The sequence below is a fragment of the Monodelphis domestica genome, chromosome 4, assembly GCF_027887165.1.
Source record: "Monodelphis domestica isolate mMonDom1 chromosome 4, mMonDom1.pri, whole genome shotgun sequence".
Lineage (NCBI taxonomy): Eukaryota > Metazoa > Chordata > Mammalia > Didelphimorphia > Didelphidae > Monodelphis > Monodelphis domestica.
The window spans coordinates 192,517,286-192,539,652 of record NC_077230.1 but is presented as its reverse complement, the minus strand read 5'-3'; the positions used below and the strand labels follow the sequence as shown (position 1 = coordinate 192,539,652).

Below are 22,367 nucleotides of genomic sequence, written 5' to 3'. Positions count from 1 at the left end.
AAATGAAAAAAGGTAGATTACAGCTGAAAATGTGTTACCGATTGAGTGCAGGAGGTAAGGAAGGTAAGAGACAACAAGTTTCAAGTATGAGTGACAGAGAGAATGGTGATTAATACCATTAATAGACGTTGAAAAATTTAGAAGAAGTTTGGGGAGGAAGATGATGAGTTCATTTTTGGTACTGAAATACTTGACTACAAGGGAATGTTTCTCTTCAGAAGCAGGGAGGAAAGGATCCCTGGCTTATGACATATATAGATTTTGTGTTTGTGTGTTTGTGTGCATGCGAGTGTTTACTCTTCCATAAAGTGAAACTAATGGATCTCAGAATTCTCATTCTCTAGCAATAATGGAAAACACATGACTCTCCGTATCCTTGAGATAAGTTTCTATTCCAAACTTCCTCCAAAGATTTTTTCACAATTGTCTCTTGTCAAACACACATACACTGAACTACCGTGTATGGCAACGAATTAATTGACTCTTTAAGGCAAGGCAAAAATCTCAGCAAATAGATATATCATTTACTGGGAGCAAAAGGCAGTGATGATATCTGTTGTTCACAGTGAAAACAAATCCTAAAAACAAAATTAAAGAGTGCATTTTAATCCAACTCCATTCATTAACACAAAAAGTGGATAAACTAACTTAAGGACTCATTTGTAATGGAATAGAAAAGCCCTGGAAACAACCCCCAGAGGGCTGATTGGCTGTCTTGTCTCCAGGGGCGGAACACTTCAGAAATAGTATTCACTGTAGCTTCCACTTGGTGGCTCCCTGGGGAAGTGGGCAAAGCTGAATCAGAAAACCTGCCCCAAACTCCCCCTGTAAGCCCATGTTTCCAGCTCTCTACCAACCAGAGCTACTAAGAGCTCTACAATATTCAGGTAAAAAAATGCTTTATCAGGCCAGGGACTTGGGTAGAATATGGCTTATCCAGCCAGCTCTGCTACATCTGCCTTCTAAGGTAAATGATAGCACATTTAAACCTTTTTTTATAAGTGTGCTAAATTCTGTAATGTATATCCTGTAATGATAAAATTATCTCTGCAAAGAAAAAGTACATAGATTTTGTTTTGTTAGCCAGCCATTCTCTGCCGGATTATATTATATTATATTACATTATATTACATTATATTACATTATATTATATTATATTATATTATATTATATTATATTATATTATATTATATTATATTATATTATATTATATTATATTATATTATATTATATTATGTTATGTTATATTATGTTATATTGTATTGTATTATATGGTATTATATTATATGGTATTATATCATATTATTATGTTATATTTTATTATATTGTATTGTATTATATTATACTATATTATATTATGTTATGATATGTTATGCTATATTATGTTATGTTATTATGTTATATTGTATTGTATTATACGGTATTATATTATATGGTATTATATTATATTATTATGTTATATTGTATTATACTATATTATATTATATTGGGTTGGATTATGTTGTATTTATTATAACAAATATTATATCAAATCATATTAATTTTAATTATAATTAATGTTTTAGATAGTTGTCAATTGAAGAAACCAAAGTAAAAAAAGGAGAAATGGGCTATTTATCTTTCTTTCAAACCAATTCATTCAAATGATTATTAAGAATCCTCTCCAAACAAGATATTGTACCACAAAAGATGGTATTCATCCTACTGAGATCTGTGGTTTGGTGCCTTTGAGGAGCTCTGGTCTCAAAGGATGAAATAGAAAAATGAAGAACCAATTCCTACTATAGCATTGTAGGTCATTTGTCACATTTATTTTAATAATTATAATAATACATAATAAATATAATAATATTTTAATAATTTTAAAACGATTTAGTCATTTTGAAAATGATGCAAAACTGGCGTGAGTGAGTTTGACTTTACCAATTAAAAAGAATGTGTTTGCATTACTTGACCTTTAAGGGGAGAAATTTACCATCTTTTCATTTGTATCAGTTTTCTCATATTTAATTTTCCAAGATTTAAGAAGTAAAACAATAATTCAAAGACATTGTAGTCAGAAGAAACAAAAATCAATTTCTTGGAGTTTCCGGAAATAATTTAATTGATGAAACTAGTGATTTTTTAAAATAAATTTATCTTGCTGAAGATTTAGAATTTTAAAGATTTATTTTTCACAAATTCTTCTGAGATATGTCTAGATTATAACTTGGAAAAGGAGGGAATAAATAATAAATATTTTTCTATACTAGTAATTTGATAAAGACTTCAACTATAACTTTTGCAAATTTCCAGAAAACCATTAGTCATAAGAGTTTGATGAATGAGAGCATTTTTGCATTAAGTCTTATGACAGGTACAAATTTTTGGTTTTGCCTGCCAGTAGATCTGTGTAAGCATTCCAACACTGCTCATGTCTGTTAGTCAAAGCCAGTCATTATTGGGGAGAAAAGTCCTACAGGCTAGACTTGGAGTTAATGAATTTAGATTGTGGCAAGAAAGATGTAGCTGGAACACAGGGGAGAACTTCCTAAAATTAACTCCCCTCCACACTAATAAACATAACAAACTGACTTTGCACAGAGGTGGTATAGATGTCTACTTAATGGGTATAAATTAGAGGCACATAAGAAGCGCCCAATTCTCTATCCACTTTACAATGCTCTGAGCCCTTTTAAGAAGCAACACAGCCTAGGGGGCTGCTAGGTGGCTCAGTGGATAAAGCCAGGCCTGAGGACCAGGGTCCTTGGCAAGGTCGTGACGACAGGACCTTGGGCAAGTCACTTAACTCCCTATTGCCTAGCTCTTGCTACATTTTTAAGGTGGAAGGTAAAGATTAAAAAAAAAAAAAGTAACAACACCTATATGACAAAATCTGGAGACATTAAAATGAAAACTTTCATGGGGAGAATAGAACTAGCAAATTCCTACTCAAGTGTGAGTGACTGATAATCAGTTTTTTTCTGAGAAAGCAGTATTTGGAGGGAAGAGAAGAGCCATTCAGGATTGAATTAGTTAGGAGATACTACATAAAAGGAAGGTATGTAGAAAAAAAAAAGACTTGGGAGTAGGAAAATAAACTTTACCAAGCCCAAATCTTTGACTATGGGAATGCTCTGCTTTCATTTCTGCTTTTATGTTCCATAAGTAGAGTTTGTACTGGTTTCTATGTAAAGCTGGTTTATAGGTTCTCTATATTTTTTTGTATATCTTGCCTTATTTTAAATTGTAGCCTAGTGAAGGCAGGAACACATTTTCTGTTTTTTTTTTTCCTATCCCCCCATGTATTTATTATGTGTTTAAGAAATGATTTATTAAATATTTTTTCAAGTGCTTGTTAACAGACAACTGTGGCTGATAATAGGATCACAATTATGTCGAGGTCCTGGTAGCTTTTAAGAAAGACAAGTTTCTGGGAGCGGTGAGTGTCCAGTCAAAATACTGCCGTTTAGGCGGTTCTCTTGACTGACCCTCCTGAGATGCCCTTTCTGATGCCTAAAATTCTGACTGTGCAGCTACCTTACCTCTCTTTCTTGACTGTTTTGACTAGTGAGTGAGTGCGCTTTGGGACTTTAATGGTGATATTTTGGGATGTAATTCAAATTCTACTCATTTGTTAATGCAGGAGCTGCAGCAGCTGTCTATTCCCAGATTTAACTGGCAAGATTAGTGGAAATTTGCTTGCCTTCATCCACAGAACTCAGCATCAGTACATGAGTTGTAATAACAATGTACTTTGCTAGCCCAAATTAAATATATACAAATTAAAATATTAATATATACACAAAGGAGATATAAATCTATCTGTTCATCTATCCATTCATCCATATATCCATCTATCCATCCATATCTCTCTGTCTTATCAATCTCGTCTACCTACCTATCTATTTTATCTGTCTGTCTACATGTCTGTCTAGCTGTCTGTCTGTCTGCCTATCTGTCTGCCTGTCTATTTACCTATCTGACTGTCTATCTGTCTGCCTGTCTATGTCTGTCTATCTATCTTATCTACCTGTCTTTCTATTTTTCTGTCTGTCTCTGTCTCTCTATTTAAATCTATCTATATCCTTTTTTAAGGTGTTCTACAATTTGGAGTTTGCTTTTTTTAAACTGTATCGTGGAAAGCATGATCTTTGACATCCTGTACTGCTCAGTTTGACTTTATTGGAAAGGAACATGTTTCAGTCCCATATAGCTAGGTAATATTTTGTGTTCAGTACCCTTGCTCAGATGCTTATATTGAGTAACTAGTAAAAGGCACACCAACATAATGTGACTTTTTACCATGTCATATGAGACTAAAAATCTTTAAATTAAAAAAAAAAATTATATTGGTTTGTAGTGTTCAGTCTGTTGATCACATGAAAATGAAAACCTTTGTATACTTTATTATCTACCTATTAGTACTACAATAGTATGTTTCACTAAACCCAGTTTCAGTAATTTAATAGTGTATTTGTACATAGACAGCCTCCAATTATTTCATTTATTTCTAGTTAATGACCCTAATTCCACCTTTCATTTTTAGTACCTAAAAAGCCAATTGACCTAATGAGTTTTGTTTTTCATTCCAGCATAATTTTCATTGAAAAAGTAGCAAGTGTTAACTCTTTGTAACCCTAAAAAACTACCAGCATTTTAAACCAGAGATGAACCAAATAGAAATATATTTTCCTTCCTTCTACCTTCCTCCCTCTTTCTCTCTCTCTTTTCCTTCCTTTGTCTTTCCTTTCTCTTTACTTCTTTCTTCCTGTCTATCTTTCTTGTTATATCTTTCTCTTTTCTCTTTCTTCCTTCTTTCCTTTTTTTTCTATCTTTCTCCTCATCTTTCTCTTTCTTCCTTTTTTCTTCCTTCTTCCTCCCTCTTTCTCTCTCTCTCTTTCTCTCTCTCTCTCTCTCTCTCTCTCTCTCTTTCTCTCTATCTCTCTCTCTCTCTCTCTCTCTCTCTCTCTCTCTCTCTCTCTCTCTCTCTCTCTCTCTCTCTCTCTAACATCTGTGACAAATTTTAACTTTTACTTTTTTTAGAAAAGAAGAGGCTTGTTTGGGACCAATAAATTCTGCCAGGTAAGAACTGCTGGTAGTGGAGTTTCTGACAATTTTTCTTTTCCTTTTTTTGGAGGTAAACTCCTAAAGGCTCGAGCAAATAATATTGTTCAGCAACAAATTCTGATTTTTTCATTCCTGTATTGGCTTTTATGTACAGTGTGAACTAACAAGAAAGGTTTATGTAATAAGGCTGTTTATTTTTGTAAACTTACCACTAACTGCAGAAGTGGTGCCAAGAGTTTTTGTGTGTGCGCATGAAAATCCTAAATCACCATTTCATTTTTTAACAAGAAAATGGCCCCCAGATTCAGAGATAAGCCCCTAATGAAACCTGAAGATGAAGAAATTTTATGAATGTCATAATCTTCAATTATTCAGTTACTTTACATGTTGCTTCAGTAAAACATTCTTTATTATTCTTAGCCTCATGCAAACTGAATCAAACTCTATATTTCAGAAATCACAAGAATATTTATAGGAACTGTATTCATCCTGCAAACTGGTAACTAAATGTAAAAACAATTGCCACAGATTTAGTTACTTATTTCTTATGATCTCAGAAGCCCATCATCATTTTAGTGAGAAAACAATTTTTAATTAGTCTATATCCTAGCTTTTACTTTCAATTGATTTTAGAGGTTTGATAGGTGAGCTTTGAGAAAAAATTTAAAAATTCAGGATATACCTATTTTGTAGGCCTTTTAAAAAAAATGTAAAAACACCTATTATGTTACTGCTCAGCTTGTAGCCTACTGAAATGACTCAGGTATTTGTAGTTATTGCATCAGAAGGCAAATATTCAAAACATTGGCTAGACAGTGTTGTCTATTTTAGCGGTTTGAAATTATTTGGCAAAGTGGGACGTTCTTTTTTGTACCGTTTAGAGTCTTTTTCATACAAGTGATGTCTCAAAATATGTTCTTAGGCCAGCACTATAATTATAGACGTCTGTGATAAGTAACTGAGAAAGGGAGATATAAAGAGGTTTAGTCAGGGAGGAAAATTGTACCCTTTCCAAGTATAGTTGAAATAAAGTGTAAAGTCAGGTGGGAAATACAAGGGAGCAGTTCCAAGTCAGAAGCATGGAGAAGAAAAATTCCTGTAGACAAGATGTTGAAAAGGTAGAGAAAGTGACACTGGAACACAAATAGTCAAAGGCCACTTAGTAAATGTGATTTATGATTGTGATAAAGTCTAGATCTCTGAGAGGCAACTATCTGATGAAGGCTTCTTGGGAACCTCTGGAATTGTAATTCTATCTAGGATAACAAGGAAGATCTTTCACTTTGCTTGTCCTGGAAGCTGGTCAGTGGCTCATAAGGAATGAAATTAGACTTGTCAGTCTTAGGCAAGAAGAGAAAGTGTTTTCTTATTGAAATAGTGTGGCAGAATAGAACCATCAGTAAGGAAAGCCCTGATGCCACTATGGTGCTGACTCTGAGCTCTTGAAACCCAATGTGGGCACTAGAGTACATAGTTACTGGTAGATAGAGCTCTGGTCCCCAAGAAATGTTAGACAGGTCATTTAACTTCATTTGACCTCAATTTTCTCATGTGTAAAATGAGCAGGTTGAAGGAAAGTGACCTGGAAGGTTCCCTTCCACTTCTAGATCCCATTGATCCTATAATCCTAGGTCTTACCAATTTGAAAACTTTGGGTACAGGATGGCATCTACCTTGGTATCGCTTATTGGAAATGCAGCCCAGCCAAGGCAGGGAGGTTCATAAATTGAAAGTTGACGTACTGCATCATGATTTTTAGATTTTTTTTCTTTTTTTTACCCTGACAACTCATGGATCTTTCAGAACATCAAAATAAGTGCTTTTAATAAGAGTTCTAAGGCACAGTCCTGTTTAACTTGAAAATTCTGGAAGCACGTAGAAAGGCTTTTTTAAGATTTGTCAAATTTTGAAAGATTGCTTCTACTCCAGGGGAGGATGCCAAGACTATGAACAGTAAAGACAAAAAGTGGTATAGGGTTCCTGAAGATACAAAACTAAATTTCTGTTGGCTCCATCTTGGGTCTGATGTGGCTCAGGTAGTAATACCAGGTTTAACATGCTTTGCAGAGACTGAGATCATAAAAATCTCCCAAGACAGCATCCTGTTGTAAGACTGAATTTTTCTGTTTGCTTAAGATATTTGAACTCGAGAGTAAAGGGGCATGAAGAACAAAACATGTTTTTGAACCTTTAATACCATTTGGTGTTGGTTGTTCCCAGGAGAAAATAGTAATGTTTCATTCTTAGAGCAGGCTGAACCAGTTTGTCTATGAACTGGTGCATTCCCAGATAGTAAGACCAGTTCTGTGGTCTGGAAGGAGATGAATGACAGAGTGTAGAGTATGTGCACTTGTAAGGAGAAATTGACACTCAATGTAAGCATTTTAAGTACTTTAGGATGTCTTTGACCCAGAAGATGAATTTGAAATTTAGTTTGATATATTGTAACTGTGACTTTAGAAATGAATACGAAAATTTCTAAATGTGGAATTTCACATCTTTATTTGTTACCCCCCAAAATTCTGCTTACTGGGTGTGAAACAGATTTTTATTCTTTATAAATTCTTGTGAATATCTAAGGGCAATGGGTCACCATTCCTGTTTCGAGCTACTCATAACTTGCTTTTTATGATCTGGTATTTCTTTGAATTAGAGCAAATTTGAGTTGCATCTTGTTCAGTCCCCTCCTTTGATAAGTGAGGAAATTGAGGCCTAGAGAACTCAAATAATTCACCAGGATTACAAATTATGTTAGTGGCAGAGCTGGGATTTGAACCCAGAGATTCTTACTTAACATCCCATGATATTCCTTCTCTTCTCCTCCATCTTCATACACTCTTGACTATCGGAATCTATCAGAATCTATGCTGTAATCTTATTTATATTTTTTCAAAATGACACAATAACAATTTTAATATTTATTTTCCAAAATTATGAGTTCTAAATTGTTTCTCTTTCTCCTACACAAGATGGTAGGCAATTTGATCTAGGTTATACATGTGCAATCATGCAAAACATATTTCCACATTGGTCATGTTGTAAGAGAAGACTCATTTTTTAAAATGAAAACAATAAAGTGAAAAATAGTATGATTCCATTTGCATTTAGACTATCAGTTATTTCTCTGGAGGTAGACATATACTATAATGTTATGACAGAATATAACATTTTTCTATTCATTCATATTGTCAAATTCTAATAGAAACCGGATCCCCTGCAGGCCACATTGACTTAGAAAACTACATATTCACATTATCTGTGTTTTAGATTTGTATTTATTTTGTCAAACATTTCCCAATTACATTTTAATCTGGTTCGGGCACCACTCAGGAGTGTTGTTCCTGAATTGGCCCTATGTTTAACACATCTACTCTCTTTCTCATACATTACCACACTTTTAAGTTCCCATTCTTTATTAACCTTGCACTTTCTTGAGTTGTAACCATATACAGACATAATGGTATTCATTTAGACCTTTCCATTTATGAGATATAGAATATATTTTTTATTTGACTTAAATTGAATTTTTCATGTTTTAGCAAAGAGTATCCGCTATTTTGAGGTGAAATTTCAGGTTTCATCTGCTGGTATTAGTTTGTTCTTGCATTGCTCTCTGCTTATAACTGGCATGTTGTCATTTTGCTGACTTTGAAACAGCCAGATATTTGAAATTAATGCTTTAGATCAGGGGTTCTTAACCTGGGGTCCATGGACAGATTTTAGGAGGTCTATAAAATTAGATGGGGGAAAATATCTCTCCTTACTTACATTTATCTCTTATCATCCATAGGTTTCCGTAAAATGCCAAAGCAAAAGTCTTTGGCACACATAAAAGAAAGTTAAGAGCTCCTACTTGGGTGGATCATTTGGTCCACACAAGAGGGGCTGTCCTTCTGTAGCAATGTCACTCAGATGTTGTTTCTGTTTTTCTTTTTCCCATTAGCATCATGCATCCTTTTCAGATGGAGTACTTCTTAAAAAATTATTTACTATACATGTCCAACAACCTCCCCTACGTGAATTTATGTTCTTGCTGAGTAACTGAAAAAAAAACTCATCATCTTATTAAAAGGCTTGAAATATTGACATTCTATGTATCTACCAGATCAATATTTAAACCGAGTTTGCATGCTGAACATTTTAGTGTGGGAGCCTCTGAAATGAATTATTGTGACATGTGTTTCATCTGTGATTGATACTTTGGAGTGAGTAAAATGAGTAATTAGCATTACTGCAAAATACAGATTAACCACCATAAGTTTAAACTGGGGTCTTATGATGTGAGAGTGCTATTTAAAATTTTGCTATGAGTCAATCAACATTAAAAAAACTGAAATAACTTTAGTTTTCTTATAAAGACTCTAACAGGTACTCTGGAATTACTTTAACATCCCTTTGGTGTTTGGAGAAAATTAACATAACTAATCTATACCCTTGGACCTCATGTTTTGGGGCTCCCTAAAACTTTAATGTTATCCGGAGACTTCTAATCTAGGAGGCACCTGTCTTTTGACGTGGAATTTTGTGGGGATTTCCTGTGCTCTGATTCATTCCCTGCCAGTCTAACTGTCTCAGATGTCATATGTAACCATGAGGCTTAATTTTATAGCACAACTCTGGAAAAATTTAACTGTAAAATCCTGAATTTAAAAAAAGTATTTAACCTGTTCACACAATTCATTCTTCTTTGAAGTTATAAATGATATATTTTGTCATTTGCTCTTTAGATGGATCCTGTGCAAAAGGCAGTTATAAACCACACATTTGGAGTATCCATTCCTCCAAAGAAGAAACAAGTTATTTCTTGTAATGTCTGTCAGCTTCGTTTTAACTCTGATGTGAGTATCCCCTTTTCATTGCTCTGTGTAATCAGTCTGTGGAGTGAGGACCCTGATGAGTCTCAATATGGAACTCCATTTCCCTTTGCACCCTCTACAGCATTGCCCCTCTCTGACAAGTACAACACTTTGCCCACTTGTGTTTGAGGTGCCAGATTTCCAAGGTTATTAGAATCAGCCCTGGAAACCTGAGAACCAGATTAAGTGGTCAGTAGGCGTTATTAGGGACATTTCCAAGCAACCCACAATGAATGACATTTTCTATTTGATCCCACCTGTTAAATTTACTTGACAAAAACAAAACAAAAACACCTGAACTGAGAAGAAAAAAAAAGACAGGTCTGTGAAAACATGACAGTAAAGAAAAAATTAAATTATAAATATTCCTTAAGAATCCCATTCAATTTATATATACATTATATCATATCCTACATTTTCTTTATTCAATATTTAAAGACCCTCAATTTCCTGGTTTGGGTAAATGTCTCAAGCAATGCAGATCGCAGCCCTTTCAGGCCTTCGTAGATGGTCTTCATGAGTCCCTGTATCCCTAACATTCATCACCTGGAAGCCTACATTTCCTCTGCACACTTGGGTTGGCCTCCAATGATGGAGATACAGTCCACTGTATTCAATTTTTCCAGCCTGGTTGGAACCAACAGAACTGACAAGAACCAGAAGTTGCCTATAGGTGACATGAAAGACATTGGCACAGAGTTAAAGTGTGTGCTTTGCATTTTGATATGTAAGCATTCATTTAAACATTTTGGGGAATACACTGTAAACTCAGAGCTCTTAGGTGCAGGGTTTTGTAAAAGTTCTTTGGCCATTTACCAAAGCCTGAGAAAAAAGACATTGCACATGGTCATATTAAGAACAACTTCCTACCATCATTCATTCATCAGTTCATTCAACAAGCATTTATGTCCAAAAGTAGAGCAAACATCACCTCATTTACAAAATCATAAAAGCTGACATTTATAAGAATTTAAAAGTTTACAAAGCTCTTTATATTATACTCTCTCAGTTGATATGCATTAAAACTCTGTGAGATAGGTGCTACTTTTATCACCATTTTACAAATGAGAAAACTGAGGCTCAAGAGACTTTAATTAGCTTAGGATCATCTAACTTGTAAGTGGCTAAAGTCTTTGTCACTATGGGTCTAAAATTCTCTCCCCACTCTGCTTTGCCTCTCTAGATTCATTCCATAAACATTTATTTAGAACACAGTGCTACCTGTTGGGTCAGGACAAAGTTCTGATTAACCCTAATTCCTGTCCTCATGGAGCTTCTAATCTACCAGGGAGATAAGACCCAAATACAGACAGCAGTAATATCCAATTTTACAGGAAAAGTATGTTTCAGTGGTATAAAATAAAGCCACTTTCAATAACTTGAGAATTTTATTTTTAAATATGCTTTGTAAGAACTAGCATGGGCTCTGATTATGTCATAGGATCTAGCTCTACTTTCTAGTGGAACTTGAAGAAGTAAGCAGAAATCATCTCAAAAATAATACAGCCTTGACCCTTGCAGATAGACCGTAATAGGATAAGTACTATTATTAACTGTTTAGAAATTTTCAACAATGAGAAGCAGTGTGTGGTACAGTAGAATTAACCCTTCCCTCAGAATTGGGAAACTTGTCTGATAGTCTCAATTCTGCCACTAATAAGGCAGGGGACATTAGGCAAGCAATTCCCCCTTTTGGCATCTTGTTTTCCTTAGGAATACAATTAAAGGAGTGAATTAAATGATTCCTAAAGTCCTTTTCGGTTCTGGATGTTTCCTTAATATCTAGAAGGAAGTTAGCTTCTGTTACTCTCCTCTTAAGAAACTAAACATCGGGGAGTTTGCTTAGGAATCTTGTGTATACCTCATTGGAGAGATCCGGGAAAGTCCGTAGATGCAATGCTGTGTGCTCCCCATTTCTATCAAAGGTACCATCATTCTGCCAGGCTCCCAAATCTCATCAGCTCTGGGTCATCCTCGGCTCCTAGCTCTCCATAGACTAAATCAGCCACTAAATCTTACTCTTTCTACCTTTACAAAGTCTCTTACCACTGGCTTCTTAGCGATACCCACACAGTCTCCACCATTATTCAGACTCTTCTTTCCTCTCTCTAAGAGAATTAAATAACCTTTTAATTAAACTTTCTCCTTCCAGTCTATCCTCCTCTTAACTGCCAAGGTGATTTTCATTAAGAGAAATATAGCCAGCTCAGTAAATTCTAAAGCCGTGTTGGCAAATCTATGGCATGGGTGCCAGAGGGGACTGCTTCCTTCACACTCTCCATGCAACTGAGGACCTTTCTTCCACCACTCACCCCTCTGCCCAGCAGCCAATGGGAGCACTTCCTCCCTCCCCTCTCTGGGGTAAAGGGGGGCTCACCTGCAATATGAGGGTATAGTTATATATATATATATATATATAGACAGAGGGCACTCTGTCTCTAAAAGGAGCACCATCACTGCTTTAGAGAGTCCCTGTTGCCTATATGATAAAATGGAAACTGTTTAACTTTTAAAGCTCTTCAAGCCCATATTCTTTGTATGTTACTCTCCTTTCAGACCCAGACTGGCCTTCTCTTTTTGCTCACAAACAGCTAACATCTCTATGCCTTCGAAACAACTTCTTTCCATTCCTGGAAGAAATACCTTCCTCACCTTTTCCTCATAGAATCCTTCTCTCTTCCGTATAGCTTAAGCAAAATCTTCTACATAAAACCTTTCTTGATTTTCCCAAATGATAGTGCTCTCCTTCCCAATCTATCTAGTATTTAACTACTTTGGATTTTTAAGTGTTTATTCTCTTTATTTTTTTATATACAAACATTCGGTGGACTTGTATTTAAGCATCTACTATTTCCCAGGCACTACTAAGCACTTAAGATATAAAAAGAGGCAAGTCTTTGCCTTCCAAGAGTTATAATCTAATGGAGAAAACAACGTGCAAACAGATATGTACAAAGCAAGTTACACACAAGATAAAAAGGAAATAATTAGCAGACAGAAGGCACTAGAATTGAGGGGTTTAGGAAGGCTTCCTGGATTTTAGTTGGGACTTAAAGATCAGTAGTCAGAGCAGAGGCAGGAGAGCATTCCAGGCCAAGGAAACAGTCACAGAGAATGTCCAGAGCCAAGAGATGGAATGTCTTGTTCTCAGAACCACCAAGAAGCCAATGTTCCTGAATCAAAGATTCTGTGTCCAATAGTGAGGAGTGAGAACTCTGGAAAGGTGGGAGGGGGCCAGGAGAGGAGTGGTTTTAAATACCAACCAGGGCTTTTTGTGTTTTGTTTGGGGAGCAATAAGAAGCCACTGGAGTTTATTTGAGTAAGGAAGTGACATGATCTGACCTGTGTTTAGGAAAATCACTTTAGGGGCTTAATGGAGAATGGATTAGAGTGGGAAGATACTTGAGGCAGGCGGACCCACCAACAGCCTAGACTGTGTATTTAAGAGATATTGCAAAGGTGAAATCAACAGCAGATTGACTATGGGGGGGGGGGAGATAGTGGAGAGTAGAGGATGCCTCCTACATTGACAGCCTAACAGGTGAGGAGGAGGATATGGCCCTCTGTAGTCATAAGGAACAGAACAGTAACAGAAGATAAGAGTTTTTTGTTTTAAAAAAAAAAAGGTGGTTGGAGACCTGACATTGGAAGTCAGCAGAGAGTTTGGAACAGAATAGGTAGATTTGAGTGTCATCAGCATAGAGATGGCCATTAAATTGATGGCAGCTGATGAACTCATCAAGTAAAGTAGTTAAGAGTGAGAAGAGAAGAGAGGCCAGGACAGAACCCTGAGGGATACTGTCAATAGAGGGCATAATCTGGAGAGAGATGCAGAACAGGAGATAGAGGGATTGGTCAGATAGGTAAGAGAGAGTCGTATCCAGAAAACCCAGAGAAAAGAGAATTTCAAGGAAGAAAGAATGATCAGTAGTATAAAAGGCTGACAAAATATTGAAGAAAATGAGGATTGAAAAGTAGGCACTGCATTTGGCAACTTATATAAATCATAATTATAATTACCTAATATATAATATTTTATACATATAATATGTATATAAAATCATTACTAACTTTGGATAGAGTAGTTTCAAAACGATTAAGTCAGGAGCCAGATTGTAAAATATTAAGAAGGTAAGAAACAAATACACATTTACATATGTGTGTATATATGTGTATTTATTGTTTGTATACACACGTCTCACATTAAAATGTAAGCTCTTTTTGATTAGGGATTGTTTTGTTATACTTTGTCTTTATATCCCTAGTGACTAACACAGTGTTAGGCACTTAGTAAATGCTTAACAAATTGATTCATTCATCGTTTACAATCTTTCTTAATGAATTAGCAACAGTGAGCCCTTGATATAGATTCATGTCAGATTTGAGCTTAATTCAATGTCAGATATTTTCTGCATCTTTGCTATTAGAGATATGTGCCAATAGACTCATAAGAAATGTGTGTGTTCATGACTGTTAAATTGGGCTCCTTTGTTAAATTTCAAAAAGCTCCATCAATAATGGAGAGAGAAATTACATTTCTGAGTCACGCTTAGGCTTTCATCAGCCAAGTCTTGGAGCCTTGATGCAAATCCAGGGTGTGACATATATATGTTCACAGTCTTTAGTAATGGTGATACAATCGACATAGCTGAGCTCTAAGACTAAATATGCTATATTTGTTGTAATATTTATTATTTTGTAATTACCCTATTTACATTTTAATATAAGAATTTAAAAGATACTTGTCCTTCTCACCTTTAATAACATCTCTAAATCAGTATGAGAATGAATTGGTTACACTCTTCAGTGTAAAAAAAATATTTATTAAAAAATCTGGAAGGCATATTTGAACAGCAAATTCTGAATTCTGCATTCTCTCTGTAAAGGGTGCCACTCGAATCTAACAGGACCTATCTTCAATGTCCCGTTGCCTCTTTTGTCCGGCTTTCTGCCATTTCAGGGGAGTACAACATTATTGAAGAGCCAAGGCCACAGCTTTATTTATACAATACAAAGTTATGGAAATGAGCAAACATTAATCACAAACATTTCCCAAATGTACCTTTACAAATTAGTGCTGTTAACTTTGCCAATGGGCAGGCATCTAGGTTTTGGAATAACATGCCTCTCCCATTGAGTGCCAGACACTTTTGTGTACATTTGATGATCTCTCTCCCTGCTCCATATTTCTCCTTGGCCCTCCTTCTGCACCCAAAGATCTTGGAGTCATGAAACCTTGTGACGAGTAAGAACATTCTGAAATATGACCCCCGAGTCCCTTCCTGCCCGGCATAGTTGCAAATATAGATGACTCTGGAATTGATAACCTTAAATCAAAGTCACTGTCTGTTTAAAAATTCCATTTCCAAATGCCAAGCTTCCCAGAGAAATATCTCCGCCATCTCTGTGTTGGATCTTATCTAAGGATCCCTTCCTGTGTTCCGCCATTTGCATACAGGCATCAGTTGGATTATACTTACTAAGATGCACAAAATGTCTTTTTTTTTCTTTTTTGAGGGGGGATCACTTTCCCCCTTATTTTTCTTTCTAGATCAAAACAGATGGGACCCAAAGTTGTCTCATTTAACTGTTTACACTAATGCCTTGGGACAACAGAATGGGGACCAAGAGGACTGAGGGCAGGAGTAATGATGAAAGAGGAAGTTATCATGTTTCATTATGGACTATGAGCTTATTGAGATGCCATTGTCTTCCTCTCACAAAATCAGTGCAGCTTGACTTCTTCTAATGAAATACACAAACAGAAATGAACATTTCTTTAGGCTGCCTATTTTCAACCAGTAAAACATTTGAGTGTTAAGAATCATCAAAAACTAATTTTACCATTCTGCTTTAGCACTTCAAAAGCCTATAAAAATGTGTACATCAGAGGTGAGCAGCAAGTCTTGGTAACCTAGCTCCAATTCTGGGATTACTCATTTATTGACATCTCAAAAACTTGATTTGTTTGCATTGGTAAATCCATTGCAACCTATAGGGCTAGTATTCCAATTAAGTGTCAAGTGGATCAACTCTTAAATACTCAACCAAATTTTTTAGTAACTTCCTAAATTGAGAACTAATTCAAGGGCACATTTAAGATAATTTATTTCAATTATCCTGTCTCTGATTGTGTATATGTAGATTTTTTCTTAAAGTAGAACATATTTCCCAGTATTCTGTATGCTGGACTTTGGGTCTTGGGCATTAAAAAGTCTTATGACAGGGCAACTGGGTAGCTTAGTGGATTGAGAGGTAGGTCTAGAGATGGGAGGTCCTGGGTTCAAATGTGGCCTCAGACAATTCCTAACTGTGTGACCCCTGGCAAATCACATAATCCCCATTGCTTAGCCCTTACTGCTCTTCTACATTAGAATCAATACATAGAATCTATATTATCTATCTTATCTATATGTATTATCTATATATCTAATTTATCTGATATTTAGAATCAATAGGCAGAAGATAAGAGTTTTAAAAAATAAAGTCTTGTGACAAATACTTTATACTGATTTGTTTAATAACTTTTAATTTATTTTATTTAAATATTTAAAATCCTGATTTATCTCAGACCAATTTGAAGTGAAGCAGATGACCACATGTATGAAATGTCCTTTTTATTCTTTACTTAGCATTTATTCTCAGACCACAGAGGCATACAGCCACTCACTCAGCAATCACGCCTACAATCCCCACTGGCCCCAGTAATGGATTTGTTTGTTGGTATGACAGCAGTGTTACCATACCCTATCTACTCAGCTTACTATCTTAGTGGCTTTCACTTTGACAAGACCCTCTCTAGTTGTCCCTCTGTCACACAGCTTTCTTTCCATGCTTGTATCCTTGCAAATTCCATATGAGTGGCACTTCTTGATCTTCAATCAGTAGTGTAATAATAAAATAGAAAGTCTGATCTGTCTTACATAAACAGCCCTAGTTTGCCATCTGCTGCTTCAAATGAATGTGAATCCATCTCTGCTAGAGACCCCTGGCCCTCATGCATTATCCAGCAGAGATCTCAACAGCAGTGAGATTAGGGAAGAAAGCCACAACTTTGGGTCCCAAACTGACTCCCTTTCCATGTGTCGTTGGCTGATTCTTCCTCTTCCTTTTGGCCACTAGGTCAGATTCAACCTCCTTCACCAGCTGTCATGGGGAGGCCAGTCCCCATAGCAGCTGGGATACCTTCAGTGAAAAGCCAGCAGGTTCTTGAAACAGTGACACTGTTCTAGACAGAGCATTTGAAGGTAGACCTTACAGTGTGATAACAGAAGAGCCAGTCAGCTTCAAGGGCACCTGTCTGGCTTCCCTGAAGGTCCAGCCTTTTTCTTTTGTGATTATATAATAGTCTTCTAAGGGAGTCTTCATTCTCTTATTGATAGTCTTCCTGCATTTTACTCTTTGAAATAGTCATTTTACATGTAACCAGTACCTTAGTTTTTATTTTTAATCTCTGGTTTGGGTTTTTTTTAATTTTGCTAATTGTATTTCAGTATAATTGGATTTATTTTTAATCCTATGCATTTTATTTTATGCATTTAAAAATATTATTCTGAGAGGGGGCCTATAGGCTTCATCAGACTGTCAGAGAAGTCCATGGTACAAAAAAGAATTTAAGAACCCCTATTAAAAAGCATATGGATAAACCATTTCCTCATCAAATATTTACATGCAATTTAATTCAATTAACCTTTCAGGAACACAAAAACAAGACCCCCTTTTTCATATGACTTGTGAAATTTTACCTATGGCATTCACTAACCATATAAATATTTCTTGGACTATTTATACTTTATTACTAATTCCCTTCTGGACCTCTGTAGTTAATTACCTTGTTTGCTGACCAATAAAAAGCTTGCCTAGCATTTCTGAGAAGTACACAGCTATTCAATTATTCTATATTAATTTTAAGATAAATGGGCATTGTTTCCAAGTATTAACCTATTCTCTATCATTCATAAAAACTGTCAGTGTCTTTTGTAGGGACTAAAAGGGCTTCACAGAAGATTTCAACTGCCTACTCAATATTGAAAGCCCTTTTACTTAGTTTTTAAGGGTACAACTTAATGAGAGAACACTTGCAGGAGGTGGGACTTTGAAGCCACAAGGGAAAGTCTTTAGGACATTTATACCAAAACCACAGCAGACACTTGTCCACTGAGGAAATCCACAAGCCCCTCATAATAGGGTAACATGCCTAAGGTAGGGTAGTCTTCTAGGACTATCCCCTTGTTTAAAACAGCACTGATTGTAGGGAAAAGGTTTAACCAGAAATGTTATGAAGGGATCTTGGACCATGATGGTCTTTAAAGTGTTCCAGAAAGATGAAGTCCAGAATGGGCTAGGATTCATGGATTATGCTTCATGATTTCCATGGTATTTCCAAGATAAGCTCAGAGGTCCTGGTTGCTTCCAGATCAGAGGGCTATAGGAAACGCTCTGCCCAAGTTTGCTGTTTCCTTCTTTCCCTCTTGAGGTCATAACAGGCTGAAATATTCCAAATAAAGAAGTTTCCAGACAAGGTAGTCAAATACAGAAAAGGGGCAGAGCAAAAGGAAAGATGTATCAGGTAAGAGGAGACAACTTGATAACATGATCAGGGAAGGAATACTTTGTAGGACAAAGAAAAATTAAACCACAAGACACACACACACACATGCACACATGCACACATACTCCTTGCTTCACTATATTTCCTTTATAGATAGTGCTACCTTTTTATATAGGTAGTACTGTCTCAAGGGATCTTTTTTTGGACTTGGAACTAATAAAAATGTCCAAGGAGAGAGCATTTAGACAGCTAGTGCGTGCATGACCAACTTTAACTGAACTAAGAATGAACTCTTGTCCAAAAACAAAACAAATATTGGTAGCTGGTCATCAAGGAAGGGTGAGCTTCACATGGGGTGACCTTTTTACTACCTTAGGGGCCAGAGAAGGCCACCTTTAAATTGAATTCTGTAATGACTGATTAATTAAAAAGATATCACAGTGATAATGATCTTATTGCCATATTGGAGGCCAGAAAGTTCCTTATTTAAAAAATTTGAAGCTGGTTTTAAGCATGCAGAAAATATTAGATAACTGAATAATTTTAAAAGTTAGAAAGCTTAGCTGATTTTTAAAAAATCCTCAAAATGGAGAGGGTCAATAGCATCAAATGAAAATCTAGAAAATGCTAGCCTGCTTTTGTCAAACATTTTACATTTTTTCCCATAAATAAGACTATTTATATTGATTCTCAGGTTTGGAGGGTACTGAAGCAGATAGGAGGTAATTAAAAGCATAAATCTCAAGAGCTTGTGAAGGTAATTCTCTGCTTTGTAGACAGAACTGACAAAATGATGAACATTTTTAGCTTCAACATGACAGAAATATTGCATGATTACAGGGTGCCAGGGTATAGCTTACGAAGAGTTCTTTTCAATAGGAGCTATTTAACAAACCTTTTAACTAAGTTCACTTGACTTTTTGAAGATTGTAGTGGTTACTTATTAAAGGGCTCATTTCTACTGTATTGCTGTGTTACTGAGATTTCAGCATCATTTTCAATAGAACCTTACTTTAAATGGATATTTGGAAAAGGTATGCCTTAAATAGAATCTACTACTTGGAAAAAAAAAGATTAGAATTGCTTGAATTTATGGCCTTTTTATGATAGAAGGGTGAACATTATAACATAAAGTTTACTTATTGGATCTTAAAGTACATGTCTGAAGGAAATAAACTTTAAATGTTCATCCTATAACCTAGCCGATACCATGTTTTCAAAGCTAACCCTTTTTTTTAGTTCTTCCAAAATGAGTTGGTTCCTCAGGATAACCATTCAGTAATGGACTTTTGTAAAGTTCAAGGTTATGAAAATCTGTCAACATATGATGTCCTCTCTCATGCTATGTCAAGAATGTCAAAAGATGGGTGTTTTTCTCTTCATCTCTTCAAAATATTATGAAATGTACCTTGAAAAGCAATTCCTCATTGAACATTGAGGGGGAAGCAGGTTGGAAAGAGCTCTGATGCTCTTGCAAAGGATTTGGGTTTGAATGCTGCCTCTGATACCTATTTACTTTGATCATGACTCTGAATTACTTAAGTTTCCTGATTTCCAAAATGAGGATTAAGAAACCTAGACTAGGTCACCTTTCATTTAAACCTCTTTCAGCTCACTATGCTCTATTTCCATTACACTGGAATAAACTCCATTTTTAGTGTGCTTTGATGACTACATTGTTGAAACCTTCTTTTAAAATGTGTTAGGTCTTTACTCATGTGAAAAACTCTATTCCACATGGATGGCAAATATAATTCATGGAGTTTTTAAGAGACCACTGAGAACTGTTTGATTCTTTTGTCATTGTTTCTCTTTCCCTTCTAAAATTGTCCTAGAAGCCATATTCTTTGGGCCCCATATGTTGGGTTGTGTGTCTATTTCTTCTTTGCCTGGTATGGGAAGCTTTCATTATAATTGGTCAGAGCACATCTTTTAAGAGTAAGATAATATTTCACTAGGTTGGGGTAGGGTTGACTGAGAATTCCCTGCTGAGAAATCCAGGAGCACTAAATAGTCAGGTAGAGTTTCTAAACTGAACAGATCTGTAAATTTCACAAGCGAATAATTTGAAGTTAATGTTCATGCTTCATTTAAGATATGTTGAGTTTCCTATAAATGGCCCTTTGTTCCATAAACTGACATTGGGCTGAAATATAAAAATTTAAGTCTCTGAAATGAGGAAGAGAAGTGTTTGTAAAAGACAAAAATGACAATGAAAAGCTGGAGGGAAGAAGAATAGGTCATTTTTTTCCATTTCCCTTATTATAAAGTTGGGTTTAATGAAGCTCAAAAGCATCCTATACTAGAGGTTACTATAAAAGCAGCCTTTTGAACCAAATGTATGCATAAAGTGCAAAAGCTCCTGGGTGTACTTTTGTCCCTGGAGGTCAAAAAATGTAAGTTCTAGATCTCTAAAATAAAAGAAAAACCAATTCCTTAGCAAAGTAGGGCCACCTTTAAGAGACTTTGAAGTATGTGGCATGATGGGGGGAAAGTGACTACAAATGGGAAAATATAAGTTTTCCCAATTCCTGAAAGTCTTCAAATCAGAAAAATTTCTACTCTAACTAGCTACCTTACAGAAGCCATCCAGTTGGTTGGGCTTATTTGATAGTGAATGATCTGGGAGAAAATACTAAAATCACTCATGTCCAGGATAATTCCATTTTTTGGACTTGTCTTCCCGAAATTTAAAGAATAATAGGAAGAAGCCAACTGATCTAAAGCTTCCTCAGAGGGGAGAGAAGCTTTAAGGTAGGAAGATAGAGACAGGATAGAAGTTTTAGATACCACAAGGGGGATGACGGAGTCAAATTAGAGATATGAGGTGGCAGGAATGAGTCTTTATTAATTATCCATAAGCCACAGCCAAGCTTTGATCAAAGGACCACTCCAAAGGCTTATACCAGTCCAGAGATCCAGATTCAATACCACACAGGTCAGAGAGATGATAGAGAAAGATTAAAGATGGAGCCTGGCCCAAGGCCAGCCATCAGTGCGAGCTGGAAGGAAGCAAGAGCAGGAGAGGGAGGGAGGGAGGGGGAGAGAGAGAGAGAGAGAGAGAGAGAGAGAGAGAGAGAGAGAGAGAGAGAGAGAGAGAGAGAGAGAGAGAGAGAGAGAGAGAGAGAGAGAGAGAGAGAGAGAGAGAGGCGGAGCTTGCTGGGCTATATTTAATCTTTGATATGCAAATATACACCGTACATAGGGATGATTCTCATTGGTTAATGACAAGGTATAGGTGTGGTTTCTCTTAACCAGGTGAGCACAAAGAAACCTGTGTTCCTGCCTAACCTGGGGGAAGCTGGGGTCAAGGGTCAAAGGCTTTCCCAGCCATGTGCAATACTGAGCATGCTCAAGACTGAGCATGCTCTCTTCTAAGGCAATCTGTACATACCAACAGTTTCCCTTGCCCATAGCTAGGGGTGGACTGCTACATGATCCACTAAGAGTATGGGCTTCTAGACTTATTTGGGATAGAAAAATCCATTGTTAATTTATAAGCATTTTATTCAGTGTCATAGCTACAGTGAGGGCCTCTTTAATAAATGTGGTACAAAAAAAGTGTGATATCATCCATAGCTTCATTGAACTCATATTCTCCTTTAGACTTGCTATGGTCACAAAACCACAGATGGGAAAGATTTTAATATTCTAATAAGCTAGTAGACTTTGCAATGCACAGACTCAGTTCTTTAGGAGTTCAGAAAAGAACAAAATCTTAGTTCTTTAGGACTTCAGATAAGAGTAAAACAGCAGAGAAGCCTGCCTGAGGGAGATAAGATTTGAGCTAGACCTAGACAGATAGGTAGGATTTGAATTAAATGAAAACTAAGTGAAAAAGTTAGGAAAATGAAGGGGAAAAAAAGAAAAAAATTTGGATCATCAGATCCTGAAGCCGAAAATAGATCTCA

At 36.0% G+C, this 22,367-nt stretch overlaps 1 protein-coding gene across 6 annotated transcripts in view; it reads left to right on the top strand.

Annotated features, from left to right (window-relative positions):
• Positions 1 to 22,367, top strand: part of ZNF385B (zinc finger protein 385B) — a 553,635-nt gene that overhangs the window by 458,339 nt on the left and 72,929 nt on the right. For 4 of the 6 annotated variants that reach the window (XM_056794085.1, XM_056794086.1, XM_056794088.1 and 1 more), the window contains 2 exons: positions 5,026 to 5,064; positions 9,777 to 9,887. In XM_056794085.1, coding sequence (XP_056650063.1) covers positions 5,026 to 5,064; positions 9,777 to 9,887 — 150 coding nt within the window. The remainder of the gene's footprint in view (positions 1 to 5,025; positions 5,065 to 9,776; positions 9,888 to 22,367) is intronic. The other 2 variants (XM_016433726.2, XM_056794087.1) reach the window with 1 other exon arrangement.